This window comes from Neolamprologus brichardi, chromosome 14 (genome assembly GCF_056152115.1).
Source record: "Neolamprologus brichardi isolate AB-2024 chromosome 14, ASM5615211v1, whole genome shotgun sequence".
NCBI classification, from domain to species: domain Eukaryota; kingdom Metazoa; phylum Chordata; class Actinopteri; order Cichliformes; family Cichlidae; genus Neolamprologus; species Neolamprologus brichardi.
Genome location: NC_142117.1, coordinates 2,804,326 through 2,829,746, shown reverse-complemented (window position 1 = coordinate 2,829,746; position 25,421 = coordinate 2,804,326). Strand labels below are relative to the sequence as shown.

Sequence of the window (25,421 nt, the reverse complement as noted above, 5' to 3'; positions counted from 1 at the left end):
CATTTTCGTTCTTTCGGTCACTACCCAGAGTTCGTCACCGTAGGTGAGGGTAGGAACATAGCTCGACTGGTAAATCAAGAGCTATGCTTGTACGTTCAGCTCTCTCTTCATTACGATGGGCTGGTACAGAGTCTGCATCACTGCAGCTAAGCACCAATACATCTGTCGATCTCCTGCTCCCCTCTCTCCTCACTCGTGAATAAGACCTCAAGATATTTAAACTCCTCCACTTGGGCCAGCAACTCATCCTTGACCTGGTGTGAGCACTCCACTCTGGATGAGGACTCAAACTTGGAGGTGCTGATTCTCATTCTGCCACTTCACATTTAGCTGTGAACCACTCCAGTGTGAGCTGGAGGCCACCACCTAATGAAGCCAACAGAAACACATGATCTGTGAAAAGCAGAGATGAGAATCTGAGATGATCCAAGTAGAAGCCAAGCCCCACTTGGCTAAAAGTACAAATTCTGTTGTCTTCAATAAAAATGAACTGAAATAGTGACAAAGGGCAGCCCTGACGGAGCGAAACTTATTGCTGACAATGTGAACCAAGCTCTTGCAACAGTTGAATAAAAATGCAATGGCTTGTAGCAACAGGCCGAACACCCCATACTGCTGAAGTACTGCCAGTAGAATTCTCTGACATGTAGACTGGTTGGGCAAACTCCCAAATATCTTAGACTGGATAAAGAGCTGGTCCTGTGTTTCACAACCAGGACAAATACCACATTGTTTCTCCTGAACCCTAGGTTTGACTAACAGACAGACTCACCCCCCCTGTACCCTGCTATAGAGAGGCTCCTGGAGAGGCTGAGGAATGTGATTCCCCTATAGTTGGAGCACACCCTTCAGTCCTCCTTCTTGAAGATGAGAACCACATCCCCAGTCTGCAAATCCAGAGGTACCACCCTAGATATCCATGCTACATTGTAGAGGAATGTCAACCAGCAACAGCCTGGTTTAACTGCCTCAGTGACAACACCCCCAGTGACGAATGAGCCCCCCCCTTATCCCCTCATCCTGCTGCAGAAGATGTGTCAGTGGGATTAAGAAGGTCCTCAAAGTATTCCTTCCACTGCCCGACAACATCCTCAGTTGAGGTCAGCAGCACTACACCTGCACTATACACAGTGTAGCTATGACTGTCTACAAGGGCTAAGTGCATACTCTGTTCAATGTAAGCATGGTTAGCTTTAAAAAAAAGAAAGAAGAAGATTTGAGTAAGATAAACATAACTTAGCTCATTTTTCATTAAGTTGCTCCAGTGCAGGGGTAGGCAACTCCAGGCCTCGAGTGCCAGTGTCCTGGAGGTTTTAGATGTGTCCATGATCCATCACAGCTGATTTAAAGGGCGAAATGACTCCTCAGCATTTCTTGAAGTTCTCCAGAGGCCTGCTAATGAACTAATCATGTGATTCAGGTGTGTTGACCCAGGGTGCGATCTAAAACCTGCAGGACACCAGCACTCGAGGCCCAGAGTTGCCTACCCCTGCTCCAGTGTATTTCAGTGTGTTCTGTCTGATGTTTCATTGTAAAATATCACTCAGCAGTGACTCCATGACACACAAGCACCTCCACTCAGTGACCATGGGATGTTTCTTTTTAGATTGAGCACTGACGCATATTTATTGTATTCTTAATTATGGTGTTTTATGAGAATTACCACACCAGACTTTGAATGTTGTCAAAATCAAGTGTCTTTTATGTGACCCTGGCTCATTAGTCAATGTGTACTTTAAGTCTTCCTTATATGCATTATTTTTATTTTAGGCTACCTTTTTAACAACTGGTAAGGAGCAAGAGATTAAAAGATGAAATGTTGCCCTTACAGTGCTTTCTGCTTACTAGGTCAGTGAGAACTCTCCATGTAAAGTAAACATTGGCTTTGCCCTGTCCATGTTTCTGTCCTTGTCAGTTGGTTTTGTTTAATGCTACATTTTTTTAAGCAGCTTTAAAATAGTGTTCTTCCAACTTTGTTGCCACAGTATGTGGACGGTTTGAGTGGGAGGCAAACCTCCCACGTTGGGAATCCCGTGAGCATGGACCGCAACGTACTGCAGATGCTGCTGAGTTAACAGCTGGATCTGTCCATGGTGCTGAAAACGTGTTCAGGCCTCCGGATGTTTCTATCCTGGTTTCTATCAGCTGCATACTTTTAGTTACACTGAGAGGAACATGTTTGCTCTTCATGGCTGATTTAGGAGAGTCTTTGTGTTGTAACTGCGCTCAAATGATAAGGAAACTGCCGAGAGACGGAAAACAGCAAAGAGAGGGAGAGTCGAGGGGGTTGGGGGAGATGATGTCATAGTTTTTAGTCGGTGCCAAGCAGATGGCTGCAGCCGTCCTCCTGTCGCTTAGCTCCAGCTCCCATCTCCATCCCAAACATCAGCCTCAGCTCCAGTGAGTTACCAGCGCTGGAAACGGAAGCCGTTCAGAAGGACACAAAGCGGAAACGTCCTCGTGTGCGCCGTATGTGAGCGAATGATCCTCGAAGCATAGGGCCGGTCCACATCTGACATGGACGAAAATACTGGACCAAGCGCGGCGCTTCTTCTCTTCACGTTTGTCTTCATTCTGTATTATGACCAGACGACCGTGTGGACGAGCTAGTCCTGCCCAGAAAGGAGGAGGCGGAGTAGGAGACACACGCACAAGGGTGTCGACGGCAGGAGCAGAGGAGAAAAGGCGGGGAGCAACGGGGGGAAATAGACTAGCTAATAAATCAAGATACTGATAATGGCTGCTAAATCGGACGGGGTCCTGAAGATGAAGAAGAGCGACGTGGCCTTCACCCCTCTGCAGAACTCGGAGCACTCTGGCTCGGTGCAGGGACTCCACCCGGGCGGCCAGCTGGACTCTGCGGGCACCGGGGACGGGGATTTTGCCAACGGGGAGTCGCGGTGCTGCGGTGCGGGAGGCTCAAACTCGGCGTGCCTTCGTCTGGGGAAAGGGCAGCAGAAATATACGGTGTGGGACTGCTTGTGGATCGTAGCCGCCGTGGCCGTTTATCTGGCCGATGTGGGCACCGATGTGTGGCTGTCGGTCGACTACTACCTCCGCCACGACTACTGGTGGTTCGGCCCGACGCTCTTTTTCGTTGTGTTGGGCTCCTTCTCGGTCCAGCTCTTTAGCTTCAGATGGTTCGTCCACGACTTCAGCACCGAGGACGGTGCCGATTCTGTCACCGACTGCTCCCTCGTGGATGGGAATAAATTGCTCAGCGGCTCGGCCTCGCACGGTGATGTTACTGCTCAACACCACCCGGCCACGCCGCAGAGGCAGGCGTCGACCGCCAGCAAGAACACCACCACTAACAGCACGGCGAGCACCGCGCTGGGGAACAGGAATAGGAAACGCTCGGCCTACTACTCCTTCTGTGTTTGGTTCGGCCAGTCCGTCATTCACATCATGCAGCTGGGCCAGATATGGAGGTAGGACGGAGGCCTTGGGCTGGCGTGCAAATGTATGTGTTTAAAATATTTAAATGACAGAGCAGAGGGCTGCTTTTAGGAACAGCTGCCATCTTTAGGTTATTCCCTCCACACACACACATGTTCCTGTGTTTACCTCCCACCCTGTGTTAAAAACACAGGAAACTAGCCCAGGCCTCCCAGTCACAAAGGTAGTGGTGCCTTTGTGGTACAACATAAAATGTTGGGGCTCCTTTCTGTTGTCCTTTAAAACAAATATAGATATATAACGACCAGACGCCACAATATTAGCGAGAAAGCACCATCAATCACACAAGTCCCTATGAGCAAGCTTTTGGCAACGGTAGGTAGGAAGAACTCTCCTTTTATAGGAAGAAACCTCCCGCAAAACCAGGACAGGGAGGGAGGGGTTTCCATATACAACAATCAGCTATAGAAGAGAAAACTGGAGCACAGAGAAGGGAAACAGACTGTTGATGCTGGCAACATTTTACATATTTTAAACAAGAAATAATTAATACTAACTAAATAAAAAAGCAAATAAAACAGAAATAAGAAAAACTTTGATTGCAAAGAAAGTCTGCGATCAACTGTTCCTGTCCATGAGAGAGTTCACACCAATAAGATACACGCATGGAAGGAAGATTTTGAAATGTAGTAGAAGTACGACTGCTGCAGAAGCAGATTGGAAATCAGAAGCTAAGAACAGCTAAATCCAAATAAGAGTAAATGATACCTTGAACAAATTAACATTCTTACAACTGCATAAAACCATCTTTTGCAGGTAATCCTGTAAAGATGTGGGACACGTGTTAAAAGCGTAGGTCAGCTCACAGGGTCAGCAGGTTTGAGTCCAAGCTCAAGTCTTTGCTGTGTGTCTTTCTCCCATTTCATCGTCCACTCTCCACGACTACACTATCTACTAAAGGCAAAAGGCTGGAAGAAAAGACCGCTGTAATATACGTTCACAGTTTGAACTAAACTGAATCTGTTGTACACGTTTTAAGGTTTGCACCTGTAGACCTGAAGGAAGAAGGTGTTTTGGCACTTTAATCACCTCTGACCAACTTTATTCCCGTTAACATTTTTCCCTCCTTTATTCCTCTGGAAAAGCAGAGAGATTCAAACGATGCAGATTTACAAAATGTGCAACTTGTGAATTGGTTTATGCATTTTCAGCTCAGATTGAAGGATATGTGTAAGTATATAGTTTGCAGCATAACTATGCTGCAATAGATGTAGGCTGCTGGGGGATTCCCATGATGCATTGAGTTTTTCCTTTCCAGTCACCTTTCTCACTCACTATGTGTTAACAGACCTCTCTGCATTGAATCAGTATTATTGTAGGGTCGACCTTACAATAGAAAGCGCCTTGAGGCGACTGTTGTTGTGATTTGCTGCTGTATAAATAACATTGAATTGAATTGAATGTTTGTCAGTTTGTGAGGCTCTTTGCCTTCTTCCTGACACCAGTCAGAGGAACACCTTAAAATCTGGACAAATCATTTGTTGAGGTTGTTTGGTGTTTGTTTATTCACAGTGGATTCTAAGTAATCTAAATAACAAATATCTACAACGACAAAGGAAGAAAGAATTCTTTCTTTAAAATCGTGAACTATTATACTGGCCTTGTCAGAAAAGGCCCTGTTCCATGGTGAGATTGCTCTCTCTGTGTTTGTGCAGGGCTGAGCCCTTACTTACAGATCTTTGATGCACAGCTAGGCTAATGCATCTGTTTTGTATTGGAAAAGTAACCACAAAGGAAAGGTTATATTTTGGACACACTTTTGGATATCAGTTCTCTTTTTTTGTTTTGTTTTTTGCAATCCTTGACCCAAACTTTCAGGTTAAAATGAACATAAAGTTCCTTTTGAAAATGTGTGAATCTTTTATTTGAAAAAAATCATGCAGTCCGGTTTGTTTGAAGGCGGCCGTTTCTGTGCCAGACCCATAAAGACGATTAGCATTACAACGTTTAATGTGCAGGACAGACACAGGGCTGTAAGGCCAAATCTCACACAGGGTTTGGACTTTGTGTTGTTTGATATACAAACAGTTTGTGGGACTTTATCATTTTCAACGTCTGTTTGAAAAGAACAAATTCAGAAAGAATTACTGTGACTTACATGAATCCTTATGTAGAGAGTATATTAGCCTGTCATTATAAACACAATGGTAACTTTAGATGGGAGGACCTAAGGTGTTATTCACCATCCAATAACTTTATAAATAGTGCACACACAGAGGTCCTTAAGGTAAGATAGAGCCTGATTCTTCAAGAGCTTTAAATGCAGAGATAATTCTGGATTTAACAGGAAGCCAATATAAGAGATATATGCTCTGTCTTTATAGTCCCTGTTGGTTCTTACTGCAGCATTTTGAATCAGTCGAAGGCTTTCGGGGAGTTTTTATTTAATAATGAATTACAATAGTCTAGCCTAGAAGTAATAAATGCGTAAATTAATTTTTCAGCTTCACTGTGAGAGGACACGTTTCTGATTTTAGTGAGCTTGAACAAATGCCAGAAAGCAGTCCTGCATATTTGTTTAACGTGTGCATTGAATGACAGAGTGTCTAGTTAGACACCGAGTACAATAACCTGAGTTTTATCTAAATTTAGAAGCAGGAAATCAGAGGTCATCCAAGTTTAACTAATTGTGTTGTCCTGTGAAACACCCAGGACCATGACATATCTGACTTCATGGATAGATAAGATTAAATGCTATGCTATGCCTTTTAATAACACTGTGAAAGGGAAGCATATATATTGTAGCATAGAACTCTGTGGAATGCCATAATAAACCTGTCTGTGTGAAGAGGACTCCCTGTTTACGTGAACAGATTTGAATGTATTATGTAGAGTTTAAAGCTCGACCACCTGAGCTACAACCAGCCGCAGCTCAGGTGGTCGAGCAGGTCACCTACTAATGATTCCCCATCTCATCCAGTCTGCATTAGAGATGGCACGATACCACTTTTTTATGTCCGATACCGATATCACAAGTTTAAATAAACAACAACACTAAAGCTATTCTGTTAAACCTGTATGTAAAAAATACACTGCGCCCAAAATATTTCATAGTTCAGCAAAACTGATCAATCTAATAAAGTTAAACCTGCTCCATCCTCCCTATTCTGGTATTTTAAAGAGTACTTAGCAGAAATATTAAGCAACCTAACTAACAGGGTTGCAAACTCCCAGCAAAAAAAAAAAATAGGGAACCCCCCCCCACCACCACCACCTCACCTCATGATGCTTAATCGACCTAATCAACTTTAATTTGATGCAGTGTGGAAAAAAATGCACAGAAATCAATTATTTTTCAAGAATAATTAAATAGATTCAACATCTTTCTTCAACAGAACTGCAGACTGCACAGATGGTTCCCAAAGGAAAAAGTAGTATAGCTTACTAGGGTATATTAGACTTAACAGTTACTATATACAGTAATGGACTTCTATATATTTTACATCAGATTAAAACTTTGTGTGTAAGAGTCAGATAATTATTTATTAAAAGCTCGACATTTTAAATGAGAACAAGAAAGAAAAGTATGTCTTTGTGCCCCCTTTTCCCTGTTCATGCCCTATCGGCCCCCCTGGCTAAACTTTGCTAGATCCGCCCCTGCACAGTTACGTCAGCTGTAGAAAAAGATCCTGGTGTAGAAATAATATTAAATAAATTCTAACAACAGCTGATCAAGCTTAAACGTGCTGCTGTTGTTCAGCCGCTGGTTTCCTCTTTCTGGTGCAAAGTGAGACAAAAACAAAGAAGAGAGACGATCAGCTGATCATTGATCAGTTTATGATTGAAGTAGCAGCAGGAGAGAGAGAGAGAGAGAGAGGCAGTCGCTCCATATATCTGTTGTTAAGCTTAACGCTGGAATGCTTTACAAACATTCAGAGATGAACTTACACACTTGCTTTACTTCTCTCTGGGAAAACTTCCTCGGAGATGAAATGCTGGTTTGGTAGCAACGCTACAAATACACACAGCCGCTCTATCACGTGACCACACTGCTCCGACGCGCTACGGTTATGAGCTGAGTTACGCCGTGTCGCAAGTTTTGTGAGGTGCTTTTTTTATATTTAATGGATCGGATTACATTTTTTATTTCTCTCCGATATCTGATCCAGTAATTTACGTCAGTATCGGACCGATACCGATACGTAATATCGGATCGGTCCATCTCTAGTCTGCATAACAAATATGCCTGAAAGAACTTACAGGGCAAAGAAAAAACTGAAGGGGGCTGGTTGTGTAAAGCGCTTTGATGCTCAGATGAAGTAGAAAAGCGCTGTACAAGAATCAGTCCATTTAGATGAAATTCAGACCATTGCAGCACATTTAAAATCTCTGGCATGCTTTTATCTGCAGTTTTGAATGCTGCACTGAGGTCTAGCAGGACCTAGACCTCAGTGCTTACAGACCTTTACATAGTTTTCAGTGCTAGAAGTTCACTTTTTAAGTAAATTACTGCCACCTTAAAGGCTTGTAATACGTATCCCATTCACAGAAACAGGTTCATCATATTTACAATTGAAGCATATGAAAAGTTACCACAATTAAAATGAAAATAAAATACCGTCTCTCATTGATCCCGTACAAACCCTCCACTGCTTGGTTTAAGTTACCAGACTCAAACATCCGAAAATGTTTATGGAAAAATAAACCATCACAAATAAGTTTGAAAAGTCTAAACTCAGTGGTGGTCTAGAACTGCCAGGTTTTTATCATTGCTTTGTAGATTATTGTATGTTTCAGAAAGATTAAATCAGGCTGCTCATACATCCCCCTGGCTGGGCCTAGAACAAGAACAGAATCAAGCATCATAATTGATTTATGGCTTAACATAAACCCTCTCTGTTCTGTCTGCAGTTATCTCATGTAAACTAACACCCATGTGGAACAATCCAAATATTTATGAGTGAAATGAGTCAAAAAACATTCTGTCATGGCACGAGGAGTGGATAAAAGAAATCTAGAACACGTTATTCAACTTTATCAGGAACACATTTTAAAATATGGAAACGGCAACAACAGGTTTCTTTTATCTTTTATACAGGAAAGATTTAATCAGCTGAACTTAGAAATATCTGCAGATCAAAGCTTGTGGTCACAAATATGCTTTAATACCTTCAGAATGACTAAAAGTGTCACACTGTTTCTGTTTGTTTGTTTGTTTGCTTTTTGATCCTGTGCTATGTGACAGCTTTTGCAATCAGAATTATAGATCTGAATGCTTTTTATTGTCACTACACATGTACAATGAAATTCAGAGCAACTGTGGAAAAAACGGGGGTTCGGTGCACAGTTCTGTGGCAGCTTATACATCTGAACAGCTTCAATATCAAATGTATACATATAAAAAATATTATATATTTACAGTGTAGGTGATTGCACGTAAATTCACTCTTACAGAGTAGTGATGGTTGTTTGTGTAGTCTGTGTAACGAGGAAGTCCTTTGATTGGAGGTGGAATGATCTGGATCCACTGTTGTGCCAAGAACAGCTCTTTAGATTCTCTACAGGCTCCTCTTGTTCAGGGCTTATCTGGTTATTTTGTCATTTCTGTGTTATTTCAGTTATTATACGTAATATGCAGTGTGACCATGTCTAAGGCAGGAAGGCAGTGAAAGGATAGAGTAGAAGTAGAAATGCACAACGTCTCTTCAACTACGACACCTGTAAGGAAAGCAAACATACAGCACCTGAAACACAGACATTTGCACAGGTACATAAATCAACAATCCTTTCGTTGTGTGTGTGGCTCACTAGGCCTTGGTCCCTGTGGGACACTCTTCTTGAGTGTGGGGAGGTTTCCATCTCCACTGGTTGTTGGATGTGGGTACTTGCTGGCTCCACGGCACCAGGCTGGGCGCTTTGGCATTGTTGCTGGCCCTCAGGCCTGTGGTCTGAAGTGGTTTGACCTCTTTGTTGCATGGTGGGGCTCCCGCCAGGTGTCAGGCAGTTCTTGGGCACCTAGGGTCCTGTGGCCCTGTTCTCAGCTCGTGCTGGGAGGCCGACTTCGGCTGGAGTCTGCTGCCTCCTGCCTTTTGGCTGTGGGCACTCCATCTGCTCTTCTGGAGTAGATCTTCTTGGCAAAACTGTCAGACAGGTCAGGTTTTTTAAAACGGATATTAAAAGAATGAGTCTTAGTCTCTAGTGTTTGAAATTTTACTTCTGAAGAATTTTATGAAGTCATTACTAGTTTGGGTTAAAGGGATGGTTGGCTCAGAGCTCTGAGTGTCAGTCTGGCTACAACCTGGGTTGTTCTTATTTTCTTCAATCAGTGATGAACAGTTGGATGTTCTGGCTTTACAGAAGGCCTTTTTATAATGCAACAGTTTTTCTAGGCTAAAAGATTTTCTACATTAGTGAGATGAGCCACAGTATCCAGACTTCCATGCAGCGAGGATCTAAGACTATTAACAAGATAATCATCCTCAGTGGGAGGAGAGTTTAGGTGGCTGCTCTGCACTGTGGCATCAAGAAGACAACAGTGGAGGAAAGGACTTTTAGAAAGACATCAGCCACAGTGATGTGTTCCCCACTGCTGTGTAATCTGTTATTGTAAAGTTAAATACGCAGCAGTGAAGATAATTTCTTTGTTTAATTCAAGAGCACTTTGAAAAACAAACTGACCTGATACCAACTTATCTAAATAAAGGGAGCATGTACAAACAATGAAAGATACAACTTGGAAGAAACTCTAAACATCCCAAAGACGCCTTCCTGGTTACAGAGAGCAGTCGACTGTAACAGCAAAGCTACAGTTTGCACACGGACAGTGAAGCAGGCTGTAAAATAAACTGCTGGTTGATAGACCCAGTTCTATGTTTTCATGGAAATAAGATCGCAGTTATATGAAATCTTTGACAGCAGTTTATCCATAAACTACATAAAGTACATAACACCAGATGTACATATTTTTGTTATACTGCAGGCTGACACTTCTCTATTACAACTATATGACTCCAGGGGTTGAAATAGCTGTTAGGGTTGTTCTTGTGTTATTTGTTGATTTGTTTACTTTCTGAGGGCATAAATAAATACATGTTTATTCATGCAGTGATTGCCAAAAATATTCCCGACACCGGATATAGCAACCTTTTAAAACTCATTTGAAACTAAATCTTTGCACATTGACATACATTTTCAAATGGATACTATTGCAAATACAGAATGATTTAAATCAATTTAATGTTACACCTTCTTCACCCTGTTATGCAACAATTTAGATAAAGAAACATGTTTTTAGTGATGGTGCCCCCTGTGGACAGAAACATGCATAACTGCAGAGAACATTTGCTTTTTCTCCTACGATACAAATACAAAATAGTGGACACATTCACTGCATCGTGGCTGGTGGTTCGAAACGTTGCACCTTTGTAAGGGCCAATAGGCAGAGACGTCCTGTGATGGGCTGCGAGTTACCCATCAAACAATGTGACATCAAGTGTTTCAATGTTTGATTTAGTCACTTTTTGTGTCATTGTGGATTTGCACTGTCTTTACATCTTAGTTATAGACTCATACACCTGCCTGTTTAAGAGTATTCTTAACTGGCTCAGTGTTAGCAAGGCATTTCTCTTAACAAGCGAGAAATTCCTGCACTGTTCCTACCTTTTGTTGTTGAGTTGACCAGTGCAGTCCTGCTTTTTATGAGTATGATCACTGATTGATTGTTTGGCTTCGAATAAAGTTTATTCTGTCTCTCTGATTGATTTAGTTGGGTTTCTCATTCATTTGCGTCAACATTTTTCTAGACTTCATAGTTGGTATATTTGGAATTTGGTACCTTTTCACTATGATGAACGTGATGGACACCTTGGTTGTGTTCAGCATTTGGAATCAGCTCCAGATCTCTTATTCAATTCAATACAATTCAATTTTATTTATATAGCGCCAAATCACAACAAAAGTCGCCTCAAGGCGCTTCATAGATACAGAGAAAAACCCAACAATCATATGACCCCCTATGAGCAGCACTTTGGTGATAGTGGGAAGGAAAAACTCCCTTTTAACAGGAAGAAACCTCCAGCAGAACCAGGCTCAGGGAGGGGCGGGGCCATCTGCTGTGATTGGTTGGGGTGAGAGAAGGAAGACAGGATAAAGACATGCTGTGGAAGAGAGACAGAGATTAATAACAGATATGATTCAATACAGAGAGGTCTGTTAACACATAGTGAGTGAGAAAGGTGACTGGAAAGGAAAAACTCAATGCATCATGGGAATCCCCGTCAGCCTACGTCTATTGCTGCATAACTAAGGGAGGATTCAGGGTCACCTGGTCCAGCCCTAACTATATGCTTTAGCAAAAAGGAAAGTTTTAATCAGCCTGATTTGTCAGTGAGCAACAACATCAGTGTTGCAGCCAGGTGAAGTCGGATCACGTTTGAAAAGGAAAAAACTATGAAATTGGCTGTCATAACTGCCAATGCAGTCATTTTATTAAACCCCTGAAATTTACACTTAAGTCACATCTGTGGTGGTTGTGTAGAGGCAACATATAAAACCTCGCTCAGTATTTCCTCTACAGATCATGATCCTGTTGTGTTCCTGTATCTGTTAAAACTCAGACTCAGGTCTTGGCACTCAAGGTGGACTATGAGGTGCCACATGGGCACATCTTATTTTTGGAAACTGAGAAATCAACTGGAATCACAATAAAGGGATGTAATGTAGTACAGCATCTTTCTAGTCTTACTACACATTCTTAATACTACACATTCAAAACATCTAAGCTTACATTCATGGCCAGTTGTAGAATGACCAGCTGACCTAACATGCATGTGTTTGGTAAGCAAAATTGAATTGGATTGAACTCAACCAGAATGGAAGCAGTTGGCAACCAGCTGAGTCCTAAAGCAAAGACCTGTGGACCAGGCAAGCTGCGCTCATCATCTCAGGCTGACTCAGACTGCAATCTGTTACTGCAACCAGATGGTTTTAGTAAATAACAAATCATTTATTGAAATAAGTTTTTAATAAATGATTTGCAAATCTTTTTAAAACTTATAAATGAAGCAGACAGTATTCTTCTGTCTGTATGGAGAGATACATAGATACATACCTACGTCAGTGCTTGTTAACATACACTCATAGGTATTGCATTGGATGCATCAGAGAGCAAGTGGGGGTTAGTATCTTGCCCAAGGATATTTGGCATGCAGATGGGGGAGTCAGGAATTGAACCTTCCGATCAGCAGATGACCTGCTCCACCTCCTGACCTACAGCTACAGCCACCCCTGAAACAGAGAAAGAATAGACAATAGACTGAAACAGGAGCGGAGACAATGGAGATAAAGGAAACTGGCAAACCAGTCTCAGATGACAGGCTATAAAATAAAAGAAATGAGTAAGTTGACATCTCTGTAGCAGAATTAGAGGCTGAAAAAGGTTTGAGAAGACTGTTGTAGAACATGACGCTGTCTAGAAAACAAAATTGGAGAACATAGAAGTAGCATAGATGAAAGAGATCTGACAAGACGGAAATGAGAACAGATAAAAGCTTTAAAACAAACTTGGGAAAGATATATCTGACAATCTGGTGCCATATACATGGTGTCAAAAATGATGTAAATAACTGCACTGATTATTAGGGGGAAAGAGGAAAGGGATGGCAAAAGACTGTTGCACAGTTAGCTAATTGGTGCCATTTATGTAGCAGAATTTATGGAAGTTGAAGGCCCTAATTGACTGATATAATTCCCAGCTACACCTTGCTATTCATAGGTGGTAACATAGCGGATCGTGGCCTGGACCACACAGAAGGTTGCTCTGATTCTTCTGGTCTTGGATTGCAAACAGGAACCTTTGAGAAGCCAAGAGTGATCACCCCAGGGCATCTCTGTGAACTCAGTAAAATCATTCTGGTGATTTCTTGACTGCAGATTAACAGACTTGAACCACTGTTCCTGGAAATATGAATTTAAATGTGTGGCAAAGAAGGAAAAATGAACCAGAGGTTTTGACTGGAGCAGAGAGAAAGATTTGCTAGCTGAGGTTACTGAGCAGGTTATGAACTGCAGTGTAATTTTGTTAGCTTTAGCATCTCTGTGGAAACCTTCTAAAGCTCAATAGAATGGTTTGGAGAGGATCTGCAGGATCTGGGCTGGAAATATTTATAATTGATAGGCTGAGAGAAGGAGGTCCATGATAAGATGATTAAAGAAAAGCAGATAGAATATAAGACTTTAAAAAGTCTGGTTGAAAATGGACTGTGAGTGCCACATAATGTGGCAATGTATAAAACACAGAAATGAGAACACCATGTTTAGGGTGTGGTCCCAATCCTGAACTTTAGATAAAGCTTCATCATTTAGGACCAAAGAAGTGAGAAGGTCACTAGTACACAACCGTTCAGTCTCCTCTGGAGCCACAGCTTCACCATGTGTCTGGTCCATCTGACCATGAATAGACTGCAGCTTAAATGCTATCAGCTCAGATTCAATTCTAAAATTCTTTACTGCAACTTAATTTCACAGTCCATTAGCATGCTGCTAAATGACTGTGTGTTGGTGGTAGTGGTAATGGGAAAGAGACAATGGAAATGAATGATTCACAGACAGAGAGAGAATAAAATGATAATGTAATGATGCATTTCTTCAAAAGAGTGTTTGCTTCAGGTAAAGACAGGAAAGGTTGCAGTGTGCGTGCTTCTGTGCATGCTGCAACCCAACACAATAGATTTTCACTCTTTTTTTTGTAAAGTTAAATTGGATGTGTTATAATGCTTTATATCAAGAATTTATCAAATTCTAATTCAGAATTTCATATCTGTGGCTACATTTACTGTTTGACATGTTTGGTGTCCTGCGACCGTACTTTTCTTTCCCTGGTGAACACGTGGGTAGATTCAGGTTGTCAGAGGTTTCTTGTGTTGTAGAAAAACTTTCCTCCCTCCTGTGGTGAGTATCAGGTATCATCAACATATATACACTAATAACCTATAAAAGATGACACATCTCATTTACCCTGGTCAGTCTGTTTCTAGTCTGTTGTTGGGACCCAACCAGCACTGATCAGCATGAGACTGAGGCTGTGTCCGGTCAAACTAACGGTCAGTAAAAAACAACTTAATTATAAATACAATCAGTGTTTATATTTAAGTCAGGGCAGCTATGGCTACAGTGTAGCTGCCATCACCAGTGTGTGAATGTGTGTGTGGATGACTGAATGTAGTGTAAAGTGCTTTGGGGTCCTTAGGGACTAAGTAAAGCGCTATACAAATACAGTATCCACATCTGCACCAAATCTTCAGCAGTCTTCCACACCAGATTATTAAATATTAGGCCTCTCTGCTCCAAGTCTCTGTTAGTACATGACTTAATAATTGATCAACAAGTCGATTTACTCTGCCTTACAGAAACCTGGTTGCAGCAGGATGATTATGTTAGTTTAAATGAATCAACACCCCCGAGTCATTCTAACTACCAGAAATCTCGAAGCACAGGCCGAGGGGGAGGTGTGGCAGCAATTTTTCACACCAGCCTATTAATCAACCAAAGACCCAGACAGACTTAATTCATTTGAAAGCCTGATGCTTAACATTGTCCACCCCAACTGTGAAACTCAGAAACCAGTCTTACTTGTTATCATCTATCGTCCACCTGGGCCTTACACAGAGTTTCTGTCTGATTTCTCAGACTTTATATCTAATTTAGTTCTGAGCTCAGATAAAATAATTATTGTGGGTGATTTTAACATCCATGTAGATGCTAAAAATGACAGCCTCAACATGGCATTTAATCTGTTATTAGACTCAATTGGTTTCTCTCTAACTGTAAAAGAACCCACCCACCACTTTAATCACACTCTAGATCTTGTTTTAACATATGGCATAGAAACTGAACATTTAACAGTGTTTCCTGAAAACCCTCTCCTGTCTGATCATTTCCTGATAACATTTACATTTACAATAATTGATTACACAGCAGTGGAGAGTAGACTTTATCAAAGTAGATGTCTTTCTGAAAGCGCTGTAACTAAGTTTAAGAATATAATCCACCGACTGTTATCATCGTCAATGCCCTGTACCAACACAGAGCAGAGCAGCTATCTGAATGCTACTCCAACAGAGGTCAATCATCTTGTTAATAATTTCACCTCCTCACTACGTACGACTCTGGATACTGTAGCTCCAGTGAAAACTAAGGTCTCTAATCAAGAAACCAAGTATTTGACTCCGTGGTATACAGTGGTCCCTTGTTTATGGAGTTACATCCTGCCATAAACTTCGCGATAGGTGAAATCCGCAAAGTAGCCAACTTTATTTTTTACAGTTATTTCTGATGTTTTAAGGCTGTAAAAGCCCTCACTACAAACTTTATACACTTTTCTCAGACAGGCATGAATGCTTTCACACTTTTCTATCTTGTTTAAGCTCTCAAAGACCTTTGTAGAAAAGTAAGTCCAGTATTATAGAATGAAACCAAAGGCACCAGCAGGTGACGACATTTCGTCGACGTTGTTGTGTTTGTTGTGGAGAAAACTTACAAACATACAGCACTTCAGAGTCACACTGCTAACGATCGAAGATTTATGTGAATTTGACAAGCTGAATGCATTTTGTACTGTACAGGAGACACGGCACGAGAATGATTGGCAATGGTCTACCTACAGCCAATCAGGATGCAGAGCACAATGCACTGTAAAAAAAAAAAAGAAAAAGAAAAAAACATGCAAAATTGCACAACCAAAAAAATCTGCAAAACAGCGAGGCCGCGAAAGGTGAACCACATTATAGCGAGGAACCACTGTACTTCTCAAACACGTACCCTAAAGCAGATAATCCGTAAGCTGGAGAGGAAATGGCGTGTCACAAATTTAGAGGATCATCATTTAGCCTGGAGAAATAGTTTGTTGCTTTATTTTTTAAAAAAAAGGCTGGACGACTGTAATTCATTATTATCAGGAAGTCCTAAAAACTCCCTGAAAAGCCTTCAGCTAATCCAAAATGCTGCAGCAAGAGTACTGACAGGGACTAGAAAGAGAGAGCAGATTTCTCCTGTTTTGGCTTCCTGTTAAATCCAGAATTCAAAATCCTGCTCCTCACATACAAGGTCTTAAATAATCAGGCCCCATCTTATCTTAATGACCTTGTAGTACCATATCACCCTATTAGAGCACTTCGCTCTCACACTGCAGGCCTACTTGTTGTTCCTAGAGTATTTAAAAGTAGAATGGGAGGCAGAGCAGCATGTCTTTATCCTGTCTTCCTCCCCCAATCACAGCAGATGGCCCCGCCCCTCCCTGAGCCTGGCTCTGTCGGAGGTTTCTTCCTGTTAAAAGGGAGTTTTTCCTTCCCACTGTCGCCAAAGTGCTTGTTGGGGTTTTCTCTGTATGTATGTCAATACAATTACAATATAAAGCGCCCTGAGGTGACTGTTGTTGTGATTTGGCGCTGTATAAATATATTGAATTAAATAGCGTGGGTTGTCTATCGATTCAGTGCCTGGCTGTTTGAGTCTGTGTGTTGAGGTATTCTTGTGTAAGATACCGAATCCCAAGCTGCTTCATTGGGGGCAATTTGTATGAAAACATGGTGCTAAAGGATAAAAGCAGAAGGTGCTTGGGTGTTTGAACAATAGTAGTAAAATTATTTTTAGTGCTCAGAGAAGAAAAGCACAATATATACACTGTGTGTGTGTGTGTGTGTGTGTGTGTGTGTGTGTGTGTGTGTGTGTCATGAAGAAACAGGTGATGCACATCAGAGCATCCAGGAAACATTAAAGGCCAAGTGAAAAGTCTAAACTGGGAGAAACTGTTAGTACAACAAGATAAAGCAAAAGCACTGTGGAAAAGTGTTTTGTGCGCTCTGCTGAGAAGGTGATTGGCTGCAGACTCCCATCTCTGCAGGACCTGTACACCTCCAGGACACTGGGGTGTGCAGCTCGGATCACAGCTGACCCTTCTCACCCTGGACACAGTCTGTTTGACCTACTCACATGAACAATACACCACAAACACGTGACCCGATACTGTGTTCTCTGCATCTGTTACATTTTTGCACTGATCATCACCTGCGCACATGTATATATTAATCTACTTAGCACTTTTAATTTTTATTTTTATGTTTATTTAAGTGTAAACCTGCTCAACATTTGGCATTAAAACCCTGTCTGATTCGGATTCCCACAAAATCATTGAATGATCTGGATGAGACGTCTCAGTAATATTTTTGCCATGAAGTTTTATGCTATAGGACCAGAATAGATTATCAAAAGTAACCTTTAACTGTCTTCATATGTCAGTTGGCACCAGCCTTGTGTTACAGATGTTTCTATTGTTAGAAATTAATAGCACATTATTATAGACATTTGTCCAAATTTCCTTCCATTTGGTATTTCCAAGAGAAGGTGAGTGATAAAGTTTGGATGGAGTTGATGTACTGTGCTTGAATGTTTGAGCATGCATGGTGGATGTTCAAGCGCTGTATTTTTTCCCTCAGGTATTTCCATACCATCTACCTGGGTGTTCGGAGTCGTCAGGGTGCTGAGACAGAGCGCTGGCGTTACTACTGGAGGATGGTCTACGAGTTTGCAGATGTGAGCATGCTGCATCTACTGGCAACCTTTCTGGAGAGCGCTCCACAACTGGTGCTTCAGCTGTGCATTATCATCCAGACACACAAGCTCCAGGCTGTGCAAGGTAGTAGCCCCACACACATTCAAACAATGCTGCACAATTGTGTGACCATACTGATGATATGGCCTGTATTTGTATAGCACTTTACTAGTCCCTAAGGACCCCAAAGTGCTTTACACAATCAGTCATCCACCCATTCACACACACATTTACACACTGGTGATGGCAGCTACATTGTAGCCACAGCCACTCTGGGGCGCACTGACAGAGGCGAGGCTGCCGGACACTGGCGCCACCGGGCCCTCTGACCACCACCAGTAGGCAACAGGTGAAGTGTCTTGCCCAAGGACACAACGACCGAGACTGTCGGAGCCGGGGCTCGAACCGTCCGATTACAAGGCAAACTCCCAACTCTTGAGCCACGATCGCCATGATCGTAGCTGAAGCTGGTAGAGCTATTTGTTTGTGTGTAAATGCCATCTTATGGATGGAAACAATTCTTCAAAGCCACGTGTGAATTTGAATTCTGTCTGTAATTCTGTGAATAGACAGAATTTGTAGGTGCAGCCAGCGAGCAGAGGGTTTGTGGTTCAGTTGACTCAAGATCACAACTGTGGTTTTTGCAGATTACTTGATTTTGTTGGCTTCATTTAGCCATGACCTCAGCTTGCACTGAGGCGGTTTGCAACGCGGTGTGAAGTTGGTGGCTTAGAATCAGTACTTTAAAGTCAAAGGCCTTGATCCTCAGTCAGAAAAGAATGGAGAGTTTTAGTAGTTAGGTCTTGTTCATGAGTGTGGGGAGAGTGGAGTGGGAGACTGACAGATGCATTGACATGGCATCAGCAGCGATCTAGATTCTGTATCAGCCTGTTGTGGATTAGAGAGAGCTGAGCATGAGACCAACGCTGTTGATTTACTGGTCTTGGTAGAAATGAGCTTCTCCAAAGGGACTTAAAGTGGAGTCCTCCAAATCAAAGAAAGCTAGCTGAGGTGGTTCAGACATCAGGCACGGATGCCTCACAGGCACATCCAAAGTGTTACGGCCAAGTCCGACTGGGAACCTGCTTGTGAGTTTTACCAGTATTTCTGATTTGTTGCACTCTGAACTTTAATCCTCAATAATATAAATGAATAATCCTCTGATTCCATTAGCTTTCAAACCTTTTCAGTCAAATGGCTGTGGTTAAACATCCAGTTCTCTCACCCGGGTTTGTTCATCATCCTGGATGTGCAAGACTTGCTGCAGTGTCATGGTCATGTAATGTCCATTTCCTAATTATGCAATAACCTGTGAAGCAGATGAAAGATCAGGAGGTTTTTTTAGTAGCTTTGCACTGAATCTGGAAATATGAAGTCCAAAGAAAAGTGTGTGCTGTCACTGGGCTAAAAAATAACTAAAAAGAACAATCAAAGAACTTTTAATTGGTCGAGAAAAAAACATTTACGGCATCTACCCCATGACTAGAAAAGTCTGGAGGAGAAACGCTTACTGCAAAAACAACCAATGAGTTTCTCTAGACAAAGACGTTGGATACTCTAGGATATTCACGTGAAAATATCTTGTTATGTTGCTGAACATGACAAGATGTGTTACAGTTCAATTTTATATATATATATATATATATATATATAGATAGCACCAAATCATGAGAACAAAGGTTCTAATTATGGAAATGATTCAAGGTGGAATAAGAATGCCCTGGAGCAGTATCTGTACCTGCTGCATTCATCTTTCCAAGTGTGGTATCACTTCTACCTCTTCTTAAAGTCAATAAAGAGTTCTTTTACTGATGGCATGAAGTTGGCTTTAATGTTAGTTGTAAGGTCTTGGGGTTGTTACAGCTTCACCTTGATCACAAACTACGCCACCGTCGAACTAAAACATAACATAAAATTCAATGAAATAGTAAGACGAGTGAAATAAAGACATAAAATGATCTATATAACATACAAACATACCTCGCTGGCTGACCCATGCTTTGAGGCAGAAATGAGCACTTTACAGATACTTTTAAGAAACAACTTTCTCTGAATTAAATTGGCTTCGCTTGCTTCAACTGGCCATGGGCGTGCACATCAACATGGGCGTGCACATCAACATGGGCGTGCATCTCAACAAGTGCACCAGTGGAACCAACATGCAGTACAATAGTTCCTACATGAGAATTTTCACAATAAATAACCTAATGGCATATAAAATATGCATAGTGCAAAACAAAATACATTAACTGAAAGTAAGGCAGTAAAATGTGGTGTTAGGTTTATATTGTTGATCGTCATTTATGGTTAGAAATATTTACTCATATACGCTTAGAGTTTTATAATCGATTGCGTGATGATAGAGGTCTGATCCGTCTGCAAAGACTCTGTGACAAAGTGGAGGAGCAGTTGCTCTCCGTTTGTCCCATTTGTGTTTACCTTTTTTTGCACATTGTGCACATTATTCTGTTTCTATGTGTTTGCTATGATTTGCTATTTGTCAAGTAACATAGCTTCACTCACTATCCCGGGTTTGTTTGTGGAAGCGTTCTGTTGCCGGCAAATCAAACATTCTGCAAATTAAGACAAATACTCAGTTATGTTTCTTTATATTTTATTATGTTACAGATTAAGTTCATACTTACTTTGTTTGTCTTTTCAGTCGTCATAAGGGTCAGGTGTGGGGAAACGCCCGCCTGGCATTTCCTCATTTTAAAGTCCTGATGATGTCACACATGACATCAGCAGGTCAAACCAAGTGGAGGGGTTTCTTTGTCCATAGAGATGCTTCCTTTTGTTTGTTAAGGTTTAAAGGGATTTGAATGTTTTTCCTTTCGTTAATACTGCCATTTAGTTGTGCAAATGTGCGTGTTAGAAGTGTGTAGAGGTTTTGTGTTTTTAGATCATCTGTGTAGAGTTTTAGATCTCTCAGTTGAGTGAGTGGTACTGGCTGGGCAATTGGAGGGAAATTGATGGCTATTTAAAGCCAGTCGCTACCAGATGCAGCAGAGAGCAGAGGTGAGCTGAGTTACCAGGGCCATGGTCTGTTGAGGTTTGTTAATTGAGTTGATTTGGGGGAAGTTTTGTTAAGTTACATTAAATTAAGTTCACTGTAAATAAATTGCTCACCTCTGGAAATCTGAAATGTCTGCTTCCCACCTCCTTCCTTGACGTTCGAGTCTGACTACTTCACAGCCTCCCAGAGTGCTCTGGCATACACACACATCTTAAGGTCATGAGAGAGGTCGTACCTCCTCTTACTGATTTATGGTATAGGAGGACACCTGCTGTGTATCTGTATAAGTGCCTTTTGTTTAGGTGGACCGCTGGACTCCTGGGACCAGCTTTGGGGAGTCATTCACAGGATCACATCTTGACACGCGCACACACACACACACACACACACACACACACACACACACAGACAAGGTACTCTTTGTTCTCATATATGCCTCTGTAAGACGTCATATGTTAATGAACCTATGCATATTCATATAACCACAATAGAGATCGACAGACCACAGATGACTTTCGCGCATTGCATTGTGGGTACGAGTGGCTGCAAAATCAAAACACTGCATCAAGCACTAGTATTTCCAGCACCGCTAATCATTAATTCTGCAGTTTTAATCCCTACTTGCTGCCCAACTTTCATCACGCACATATTTATTATTATATGGTCCTAAGTGTGAGTGCACACACTCACAACATGTTTAGTAACTTCAGATCCTACAACAAGCCCAGCTCCAGTTTACTTTGGTGATTTGGACGATTCCATCTCACAGCTGCTGTTACAGGCCAACACATCTGTTTATTGTTTCAGGTTGTAGTGTTACACAACATTTTCAGATCTAATAGAAATAAAATGAGTGTTTCGTAATTCATTCAATTTATTGTCTTTATTTATAACTGGCATCATTGTTTCGTTCTGTTAGAGAATCTTACAGGAAAGAGGCAACATTGTATTCCAGTATGCTTTATTAGCTGCTTCAGTGAAAAACAAATAAAAAATGCAACATATCAAAACAACAGTGGAAAACAGTTATTCATCACTTGATTGCTTCCCTTGGGCACATATATGCGGACTTTTCATGGCTGTTTCGATCTCGCTCTCTCTCTTCACCAATCAGATCTGGCTGTGGTAGCAGCTTTAAACTCGGTCTGACCCAGGTTGATAGAGGGGCCCAATCACATTCCAGCATTTTGTTGGCTGGTTTTCCTACAAAACACAACAAACATTAGCCCGCAAAGCCACAGTGAACAAAGCAGCAAAGCAACGAATTCAATTCAAATCAATGTAAGACTTATTTGTAACCTACATCAACAATTATGTTGTGACAAACTACGTATTACAACAGAAGACTGACCTTTGTGGGAATGCTTGGAGCAACATGTGAGCTGGATGTTCTGGGACGTTATATTTGGTCTTTGAATGGCTGCAATCCAGACCATCCGTCGCCTCTTTGTTACTTCGGAAACACGACTTGAACAATTTCTCTTCCACGACGGAATCCGATAAAAACTGATCTCTTTACCGTCGGCTTCCCGTGGCTGTCATGCGACTGTTGCAGTTAATAATACAACAGCTTGTTGCCATTCTGTGTTTCTTTTTATCGCTGTGTGACTGTTTTCATATGAAAGCCTGCGTGCGCTAGTACCTCTTGCCACTCGTACCTACAATCCTTTGCGGTTTTACCCCAGAAATGACGTCACATTTTCAGTCTCTATAAAGAGCAGTGCTACGAGGGAGCTGACGAGAGCGACTGGGGTTCGAGCAGAAGGAACGGCGCCCGTTACAGTTCTCTCCCTCGTGCACGAGTAACACAAAGAGCTCTGGTGACTTGTGTCTTGCTTTTGCCGTTGTAGTAGAATTGTGTCGTTCCAGCGGGGGGCCTGTGCCTGACAGATCCATCATGTGGTGCTTCTGTAATCCATCCGTTATGTGGCTGTAAAAACAGTTGTTTTCTCTCTGTCTCTTTAGGAATGACAGCTGCAGCCTCCCTCGTCTCCATGGCCTGGGCCCTGGCCTCCTATCAGAAGGCCCTGCGAGAGTCTCGGGATGACAAAAAGCCCATCAGCTATCTGGCAGTGATTATCCAGTTCTGTTGGCACTTCTTCACCATAGCAGCCCGAGTTATCACCTTTGCTCTGTTTGCATCTGTATTTCAACTCTACTTTGGCATCTTCATCGTCCTGCACTGGTGCATCATGACCTTTTGGATTGTCCACTGTGAGACAGACTTCTGCATCAGCAAGTGGGAAGAGATTGTGTTTGACATGGTGGTGGGCATAATCTACATCTTTTCCTGGTTCAACGTCAAGGAAGGACGGACAAGGTGAAGACGTTCTCCATCAGTGTGATGTGGTTCAATTTTTAAACAATGCTTTAACTCTTCTGTCATTTTTAAATGTATAAGCGCTTGGTTGCAGTAAGTGCAGTAGTTGAAACGTACTACCATGCAAAAGAAATTCAGCCATTCCTGTTTCTCGAGCTAGTTTCAACTTTAGCATTTAGTACTGACAACAGTGAGACCTTCAGCTTATTTTACTGATAGTTGCTTGCAAATACTTGCATTTATTTGTTGTTATTATGTCTCATGTCTCTGTGCAGGTGTCGGCTTTTTATCTATTACCTGGTAATCTTGATGGAGAACACTGCTCTCAGTGCGTTGTGGTATCTCTACCGATTTCCTCAAAATACTGACGCCTTTGCAGTGCCAGCACTCTGCGTCATTTTCAGCAGTTTCCTCACCGGCATTGTTTTCATGCTCATGTACTATGCCTTTTTTCACCCGAACGGGCCACGCTTCGGACACTCGCCAAGTGGCCAAGGCCTTGACCTGGACCCTACTGCTCAGTTCTCCACTCTGCCATCAGAAGGTGCCACCAATTCACTGCGTTCGAACCGAGGTGCTACCACAACTCTAGAACGACACGACGCGGGCAAGTATTCTGAGCGAGATGGCTGCATGCCAGTGTTTCAGGTCCGATCCACAGTGCCATCCACGCCATCTTCTCGTGCTCCACGCCTAGAGGAGAACGTCATCAAGATCGACCTTTGTAGGAACCGCTATCCAGCCTGGGAGCGTCATGTTCTGGACCGCAGCATTCGCAAAGCAATTTTGGCCATAGATTGCTCTTTGACTCCTCCACGGCTGCAGTACAAAGATGATGCTCTGGTACAGGAGCGGTTGGAATATGAGACCACTCTATAGTCCGCTCGGCTTTCGGAAACCCTGCAGGGGCACAGCAACAGAGTGGTATCCTGTGATCACATAAACAGCAACAGGAACTGTGGCAATAAGAATTTGTTACTGGCATCAGTTTCAATATCTTCATCTCCCATTGCTGTCGTTCTTTTTCTATTTCCGGGTATCAGAAGTGTCGAGAAGCAGTCGGGACTGTTGGTAATGGCTGGAGGACCAACTCGGCACAAGTTCAGTTAGTGTCACTGGTGGGATTGCTGCTGGTCAGATTGTTGCTATTATTTTTACTAACACTTATCTGGTAAATGCTGTCTTCTATGGACTAAATACTAAATGACACTCTGCTTAGAACAACAAGAAGCGAGTGCGTTAAGGGGTGTTAAGCTGTAAAATAATAAAACATACAGACAGCTTTTAAGTCACCAGATACTCCCATAAAACAAAGGAGACCTGAACTCAAACTTGTCCAAATGTGTTGGTGTCCTAATATATCAGCCACAAGCAGGTGGGTACTCTCAGTCATTACTCTCTTTCTCTTAGTGCCAAAAAGGGTCATTGGGAACATCCTTTAGATTCCTCTAGAAACAACTTAGGGGTGCCTGCATAATCCAGAAGGTTCTTCTTTGAGCTGACTGATATTTCAGTGTTATTGGACATCTGTGATCAACACTGGAAGATGGCCAGAAAGTGACCTACGAGAAGACAGTGGTCAAAGTAGCATCTATGAGCAGCGATGGTGTTTTGTTTGGGCAAAACATACTAAATGATGTAAATGAAAAGGGGGCAAAGGTTAAACACTAGCTAATGGTCTCGTTCAGAAAAGGAAGCATTCAAACTTACCCAATGCCAAGAAACAAAATCTTCCTGGCAGCTCAACATAACTATTTGTAGTCCGGCCTCAGAAACACAGCTGCAGAATTATTCGAATCTTTGCTTGTATGTGGAGGGTGAAAGCATGTGGCAGACACCAATGAACCGAAGAGAGGAGAGAGAATGATACCGGAAATGGAAATGAGTCGAGGATCGAAACACAGACAAGCAGCCAACTCAGCCATTCCAACCAGGATGTACAGTACTCATGCAACATGCAGCATTTTTCTTTTAGAGATGAAGTAGAGGCTACTGAAGTCATGTGTGTGTGTGTGTGTGTGTGTGTGTGTGTGTGTGTGTGTGTGTGTGTGTGTGTGTGGTTTACACAAAACAAGTAAAGG

At 42.1% G+C, this 25,421-nt stretch overlaps 1 protein-coding gene across 1 annotated transcript; it reads left to right on the top strand.

Moving 5' to 3' along the window:
- The first annotated feature begins 2,329 nt into the window (after positions 1-2,329).
- Positions 2,330-24,607, top strand: xkr4 (XK related 4). The gene is made up of 4 exons (XM_087850629.1): positions 2,330-3,431; positions 17,889-18,088; positions 22,986-23,340; positions 23,616-24,607. Exons 1-4 carry the CDS (start codon positions 2,737-2,739, stop codon positions 24,217-24,219), a joined length of 1,854 nt encoding a protein of 617 aa, XP_087706755.1. The 5' UTR covers positions 2,330-2,736; the 3' UTR covers positions 24,220-24,607.
- The last annotated feature ends 814 nt before the right edge of the window (positions 24,608-25,421 follow it).